A 7,918-nucleotide genomic window follows, 5' to 3' on the forward strand; every position below is an offset into this window, starting at 1 on the left:
CTGGAACTGTCCCCACACAGCACCACTGACCCAGGTGACCTCAGCTACCAAGGCAGTTTCTGGCCTGGGCCCCAAAAGAAAGCAAAGAAAGAATCACTCAGCCAGGGCACATCACCTCCAACAGATCTTGCCTTCAATGATCCCCTCCCCAGCCAAAGTCCTTTGCCAGCAGAAATGGTATTTCTGCAACAGCAAGAGCTTCTGTGCTGTAGTGCATCCCAGGGAGATTTCTGCTGGCTGTCTACAATTTCAGCATGTGCCAAAACAGTGGTGCCTGCAACAACATAGACCATATTACAGAAGATAACACCAACATGTCATACCGTGTATTTTCCCAGCTGCATGGTGCATCCTAACCCACCAAAGACCTTCATGTTTTGCTACATTTTAGGTACTGAAGAGCCCATCTGGAAATGCAAGTCTGCAGAGACCTGCTGAGACTGAATTTCTTCTGTGGACAAAATCTGTGTCTGCATAAAAGCTGTCACCAGCCTGCCTGAGGCCTGACTGGAAGGGTCATACAGAGAACAAACAGGTCACAGTGGCTAAGCCCCACTTTCAACCTTGGCCCTGTGGCAAGGCTGGCTAACACAAGGACCAACTGCGCTTATTTGTGTAATTGGGACACACCTGTTGAGTGGCAGGGTCTCAGTGCAGCTACAAGTCATGGGCCACCAACAGACAGCCGAGAGGGAAAAGCTATTTATGTCAGGAGCCCCTGTTGCTGTCCTCAACAAGCCAGCTAGCTTTCAAAATGTCTCTTCCAGGACAAAAATTCCAATTGAATTCCTTTAGCACATGACCCTTATTTAGCTTACTGCCATGTTCAGCCTGTCCTCTGTACTCCCCCCTCCCTACGGGACACGGGTTCAAATAACTCTGAGATGGAAGAGAGCTCTGCAACCGTTCCTCACTGTTCTTGCTTCCTCTGCTGTGTCTGTACCATCTCAGATGTTACCAGGCTGTTAACTGCTCCACCAAACTGCTCTTGTGAACAAGTCACCTCATGAAGAAGGTAGAGGCTGTCATAACACCCAGAGGTGCAAACAAATTTCTGTACACACAGCAAGGACACACACTTTGACAAAGGCTTCCCAACAGAACACCACCACCAAGACTGAGCCAGGGCACTCTGCCATCAGATGCCCTCTCCCTTACAAGTGATTGCAATGGGATTTTGGCTAGAAACTCCAGGCAGGGTTTGGACTCTCTCAGGGACTTGCATAGGCTTTTTGGAGATTAAATCTGGGCTTCTTCAAAAAATGCACTGCCCTGGAAAGAATATGAGAAAACCTGAAGCTGTTGAATAGGTGTCATGTGTATTCTGATTTGAAAGAGTAGATTGTCAGGGTAGCACTTGGATAGAATGAAATAACCCATAGCTAGTCCAACAGGGGTAACGGCGACAAAGCACACATATTTTAAGCCCTGAACTACATAAAATTCTTCTTCCTCTTTGAACTTGTGAAGATCTTAAGGTAAGGGTCTCAAAAAACTCTTACAAACAACTTCCCATGCCCAGAAGAAGCAGCAGTTTCACTGTTGTGGAGCTGTCCTGGCAGATCTGTCCTGCCCAGCACTAAGAGCTTAAGACAGAGTAAGAATAAATGTAACAGCAGTTTATAAAAACCACTGACTTTTCCAGCACAAAGCAAGAGCTGCATTCCCTCTTCCAAGCTTCTTCTGTTACTGCAATATCCTCCCTAGAGTATTCCCTTCTGCATCATATGCACTAGTTCATTGCCTTCTTCATTCATCTTAATGAAACTTTGTTTTTAAAACAAGTTTTAAAAGATGAAGGAAACTGAAGCAGCTTTACAAGCATTCACACTCCCTCCCCCTCCAGTGGTGAATGCTGAGGTCTCCTATGATTGCTGCAGTTTGCATTTGGATTTGACTTGCACAGATTGGCCATTTCCTGCTCCTGTAGGTGTATACATTTTTCCAAGATCTGGAGAAAACACAGCTTTTATTAACTCACCAAAATGCTTACACAAGCTCTTAAATACTCACAGATGATAAACTTATGCATTAATGAATCTGTTTCTCTGAACTGGAGAATATACCATGATCCTAGTGGGCAAGGCAGAACAGGAGACAGGGAAAGAGAAAACATGCAGTGGAACATTTCTGTATTTTGACATCTATTAATACATTACAAAGAGCAAATTGTCAAGCTATTTAGGTTCCAACTTTTAACCTGCCCTCTAAAATTCCTTTGTAACAAAGAGGAAATAAGTTTAGCCCAGCTGCAACTTTATTCCTTTCTTCCATGCTTTAAATAAAGAATCACCTTGCAATGAGCTCTTTGCCTCTCCGATTTCTCCAGTCCAAGGTGGTCCAGCAAGCAGGCCCTGGATAAAGGCTTAAAGCACTCTCTGCTATTCCTGGCTCTGACACTGACCTGCTGCACAGAGGGCAGCTTGGTTGACATCTCCCTGCCTCTCCTTCCCCTCCAGCCCTTGTTTACCCTGGCTATTTAGGCAGCAAGCTCGTCAGGGCAGAGACTGCTCTTTCTGGGCCTGTACAACAGCTGGCAAAACAGACACAGGCTACCGGACACAACTGTAATATCACTATATCACCAAAACCCCCAAAGGCTTTGTGCTACTACTCAGCTACAGTTTAGCTGCAGAAAGCGTTGTTAAGCCTTTACTTTTCTGTGACATGCTGCCACACATTTTTAAAACAAAGAACTTTCCTTTCACCTTACATCCTGAAGACGTGGCTCAACTTTTACTTCAGCTGCTCCTATGACTGAGTAAAGCAAAAATCTTCAGCATAGGGACTCTCTTTTTACCATCCTCACAACAATGTCTTGTAGCAGTACAGATCTATACATAAAATTAACTTGTCTATACAGAAAAACTGACCTGATTTGTAGAGGCTCACAGTTCAGATGCCAAGAAGCACATCCATCTACAACCACTCTGTACTTCCATAATAGTGACACAATATTCTATTGAACATTTAGTTACTGCTGATTCAATGAAGAAATAGAACATTTTTAACACTGAGAATGTGCTTTAAGAACTCTTCCAGGTCAGCCCCTGCCATCCCTAACATACAGTGACTCAGGCTGATGTGAACCTAATGATTCCCCTCTGCCAAAGGAATTAAGTGTACAGATACATCCCTCAAAGCAAACGTCTTTCTTCTCCTGCAAGTGCACAATTGAATCCATACCTGAAATACTTAACTTGGCTTACATCTGTGGCTCCCATTTGGCTGAATCTACCAAAAAGGGCAAATATGAGAGCTTGTCAATGTTGTGGATATGCCTTTCAGCATAACACCTAGTGTCTGGGCTGAAGTCCACATCTTCCTTTGACATCATTAGCAACTTAATTTAATGTTGTTTCAGCCCAAGCATGTGTCCAGAGATAACCACAGCTGGCAATTTTTAAAGGTACGTAGCCAGGATGACAACTTTAAAAATTAGATAAAATCAAATTTTTTCACATATACTAGTATTTTTCTTCTGCACGCTGCTAACAACTAGGGGTTTGCAACCAGTTTCTTATCAATCTTCTCTCTTCCCTATTTTGGCAGAAAGAAGTGTTATAAGCAAGCTGACTGTGCAAACAGTTTTTTCACATACAAGATAAAGCCTGTTCCTTCTGATCCTTGTTGTTACAATTATCTGAATATATACCCAACAGAAACAACATTTTAAAGAAATAGTGTCATTTTCAAGTTAATCACCTTTTTAAAAATGGGGAAGTGAAGGCGGGGGTTAAGTTTCACAGCTATCTCCTCTAGGCTCAAATTTATTGCTATTTACAAAGCATCAACAGATGGCTTATCAAAAGCCACTTAACAGCAGAAATGATCAAACTACTCTGAGATGGATTTTTGTTTTAAACTGTAAATACTCCCTAGACTAATTTTTAACTTATGCCAGCCTCCCAGGGACCATCAGTTTAAGATCTAATGTTAGAACCATGTATGTTATTTCATTAAGTATACTAACCATAAACAGTTCCAACCTTTGCTTTCTCAATTGCACACAGTATTGTACAAAAACCTCTCAAAAGTAAAAATTAGTGTTCACCTCATGCAACATTAGCCAGAACACGCAATAGAAGCTTCAGCTCCTGCATGAGTCAAAGCCAAGCTTGACAAACTCAAGAGTTATTCCATATCGCCAAGAAAGCACAGTTATCAAGAAGGTCCAGCTAACCATTATCTTCATCACCACTCTATTTACACAAAAATATTTTAGCTTAAATACCTAATCAGCTCAAATTTAATCTTCAATGAGCAATCTACCAGGTTCCTACTTAGAAGTGCTATCAAGAAGGATGGTGTGCCCAGAAGCTTGCCTAAACTCCCTCCCCAACTTGTACTGGTAAGTCAAATAAAATACAGTATCTCTCTGCAAATCTTACTCCCTCAATTGCAAGAGCAGCAATCTTGGAGATTGCTCTTGATCTTGGAGACATGCACGAGGAGCAAGTGCTACAGAAGAGACATGGCTAGTTAAAACCCCTGAGATGCCAGAGAGAGACTATTGAACTCTTCTTCAGCTAAGAACAAATTTTACAGCTGTACAGCTCAACACATGCAATCATACTGGTTCTTCTGGAGATGTTCAGATATCCAGACCTCCTGGTACTGCAATATGCCCTTGCCTTTTACCTGTTGCCAAACTGTCTACCCTACTGGAGTAAAACTCCTGCAACTGTCCCCAGATGCTGGATCTCCACCCAGGAAAAACAAGTGTTTGTTTTTCAGGTATTCTCCATAGGATTTAGTACACTATTTCAAGGAACTGGAGACTGTCTGAGCCTTCTATGAAGCTAAAAGTAATTAAAGGAAACATCCTCCAGATATATCTCAAGGTTTCTTCATAACCACTTGTAATGTAACTTGGTGTGTTACCCATGATTGAACTCCCCAGGACCAAGGCAGTGCTGACTGATGCTAAAAGCAGCTCTCAGTACTAGAGTTGTTTGAGGAAAACTTGAAAATAGGACACAGCACAAAAGTACATCCCAGAATTACTAAAAAAACCCTGTTCATAGCAAATCTAACAGCACTGAAATCCCTGGGAATTTATGATACTCAAGCAGCCTTCCCTTCTCTGAAACCCTGTGACCTAGCAAATCTCTTCTGTAGCTGTTTATAGACGTGCATTCCTCCACAGGGGGAAGTGGTGGTCCTTACACACAGAGCACCTGCTCTGCTGTACACCTGATCCCTCCTGCAACTGAAGGAGCAGAGTATCACCTTATTCTTAATGAAAAATACAGAACTTCATTTCCTCAGGAGACAAAATCATATATCACAGTAGACAAGAGTCCAATGCACAGCCATTCCACAGAGCTTACTCCTGCTGACTTCCAAGGGAACTGTGCTTAACTTCCAATCTGTGAACTCCGAGTGGGTTGAAGTGCTGGCCTGAAAACCCAACACAAGGATTTTCAGCAGCACCAAACTTCTGTTCCTGCCAGCAGAAGACCTAATTGTTTCTCTAAAGTCTATGCATTGATGAGGCAGCAACATCAGACAGCAAAATAGGGGTCAAAACCTGCCATCCCTTCTTTTGAGTCATGTCACCACAGTGTTTATGGAAACAATACTGAGTCACTGAACGACAAACAAGACCCATGCTGGCAGCTAAAGAGAAGCCACTGGAAGGGATTCATAGATCCTAAGAACACAAACTTCCTCTTGGGATCCTTAAATGGGGAAGGAAAGCCAACTTTGTCTGGTTGCCTCCAAGTGGTGCTTGGTACACAGACAAATTTGAGAGAGGAAAGGCAAACTCTGGATCCTCACCAACCACTGTCAAGGCCCAAGCCCCAAAGGCACTTCATCTAAAGAGATGCTGGTGTCATACACACTGCAAAGCCTAGAGGGCTTGACCCTATGCCTAATCTATGTTGTGCTGTTGAACTGCTGTTTTATGAGGGAAAAATAAAGACCCCAGGAAAAAAACCTCAAACAATTCCTACTCACAAAACTTTAAAACACAGAAGCTATGAAAAGTCCAAGAGTCATTTTCTCTGTGCCAGCCATCACCATTTATACCAGCAAGCTGCTCTGTGAGAACCTAAGACACATGTGTTCCTGGGGGCCCATGAGAGCTCTTGCACCTAAGAATGCACTAAATCCACTCTCCAGCCTTTTCCCAGAATGTTGTCCCAGGCCTTGCTCCCTTGCAGCTTCTTCTCTGAGGTGTTTTCAAGACCATGGCAGGGACCACTGCTCAAAAGTGGGGAGGGCGTGTGGGCATACAGGAGCCACCCCAGCTGCACACAGCAGCTCTGTCCGTCTCATGTTCCAACCTCCCCTAGCCTGAAGCCCCCAAGCCTCAGTGTTTGGAGGGATCTGGGGACTGACAAGATGACAGAATCACAGAATTATTAAGGCTGGAAAAGACCTCTGGATATCATCCAGTCCAATCTCCCTGCCAAGGCAGGGTGACCTAGAGCAGGTTACACAGGCATGTGTCCAGATGGGTTTTGAATGTCTCCAGAGGGAGACTCCATGCCCTCCCTGGACAGCACACTCCAGTGCTTTGCCACCCGCAGCATAAAGTTCTTCCTCATGTTGAGGGGAAACTTCGTGTGTTTTAGTTTAGGGCCATTGCTCCTCATCCTCTTGCTGGCACCTGCCTTTGAGATACTTATAGGCATTGATGAGAGCCCTCTCAGTCATCTCTAGACTGAACAGGCCTGGCTCCCACAGTCTCTCCCCATATTCTTCGTGGCCCCGTCACTCTTCGTGGCCCCCACTGGACCCTCTCCTGTAACTCCTTGTCTTTCTTGTATTGAGGAGGCCAGAACTGGACACAGTTCTCCAGATGTGGAGAGGGCCTCACGCTCCAGCTGGGCCTGACAATGAGATATCCCGAGAAGCCCCCGCCACCCTCGCCCGCTCCCTCGCGGGTACAAGAGGCACCTCCCCCAACCTCTCTGGGCAGCGCCGGGGCCGGGCCCCGCCACCCTGGGGTGCGCATCGGCCGCTCTCTCCCAGAGAGGCCCTTCCTGTGCCCTCGCCGCCCCTCCTGGCGCAGGGAAAGGGCGGCGCAGCCGCGCTTTGGGAATGGCCCCGCGTCCCCCGCCCCTCGCGGCCCAGCGGCGGCCACGGTAGGAGCGCAGCGCGGCCCTGGCAACCGGCTGGGCCGCGGCATCCCCGGCCTTTCGCGGCCGCCGCGGCCGCCGCCCCCCGCCCTTCCGCCGGGAAGGCCGCGCTTACAGGTCGGTGCCGAGCTGGGTGAAGCCGGAGTTGAGGCAGCCGCGGGCTATGCGCCTCCAGAGGAGATCGCGGCCGCTGAGGAAGCGCAGGCGGCGGCAGACCTGGGCCAGGCGGCCCAAGGCCTGCGCGTCCAGGTAGGAGCAGATGAGGAGCAGCAGCTCCTCGGGTAAGGCCCAGAGCGGGGACGGGGGGGAGGCGGCCCGGGATCCCCCCTCCGCCTGGGGGGATCGGGGGCTGCCCTTCCTCCCCATGGAGCAGCAGCCCCCGCCCCTCCTCCCCGGGAGCCGGAGCTGCTGCTGCCCGGGGGAGGCCAAGCCATGGACGGGGCAGCCGCTCCCCAGTCACATGGGGCAGGAGCCGCTGCCTGTCACTGCCCCCTCCGGGGGAGGAGGCGGCTGCCGGGACCGGAGGGGGCACGGGCCGCCGAGCCCACCCTCGTTAGCGGATTAATTCATTAACGGGAGCCGCTGGGACTCCCCCCGTGCCACTTGCCCTCCCCCACACCCCCCTCTCCACGCCACGCCACGCCACGCCACGACCGGCTCACGGGTCTGTATCTTCCGATCTGGGATTAGCAACGTCACCTGATCCGAGTATTCATTAATAACGTCAACAATTAATGGTGGGGATGATGATCCCAGGTAACCAGAACATCTGCCTCACCACCTGGAGCAACCCCAGCTAGGCACTGCGCCCCTGCAAAGGAGGGTGA

The 7,918-nt window shown here is 47.8% G+C and overlaps 1 protein-coding gene across 3 annotated transcripts in view; it reads right to left on the minus strand.

The window, feature by feature from the left end:
* Positions 1–7,675, minus strand: part of FBXW4 (F-box and WD repeat domain containing 4) — a 60,839-nt gene extending 53,164 nt beyond the window's left edge. Inside the window, exon 1 of one of the 3 annotated variants that reach the window (XM_032116443.1) lies at positions 7,207–7,675. In XM_032116443.1, the coding sequence (XP_031972334.1) occupies positions 7,207–7,457 (251 nt within the window). In that variant the 5' untranslated portion in view covers positions 7,458–7,675. The remainder of the gene's footprint in view (positions 1–7,206) is intronic. The other 2 variants (XM_032116445.1, XM_032116444.1) reach the window with 2 other exon arrangements.
* Between the last annotated feature and the right edge of the window lie 243 nt (positions 7,676–7,918).

The sequence above is a fragment of the Corvus moneduloides genome, chromosome 8 (genome assembly GCF_009650955.1).
Source record: "Corvus moneduloides isolate bCorMon1 chromosome 8, bCorMon1.pri, whole genome shotgun sequence".
NCBI lineage: Eukaryota > Metazoa > Chordata > Aves > Passeriformes > Corvidae > Corvus > Corvus moneduloides.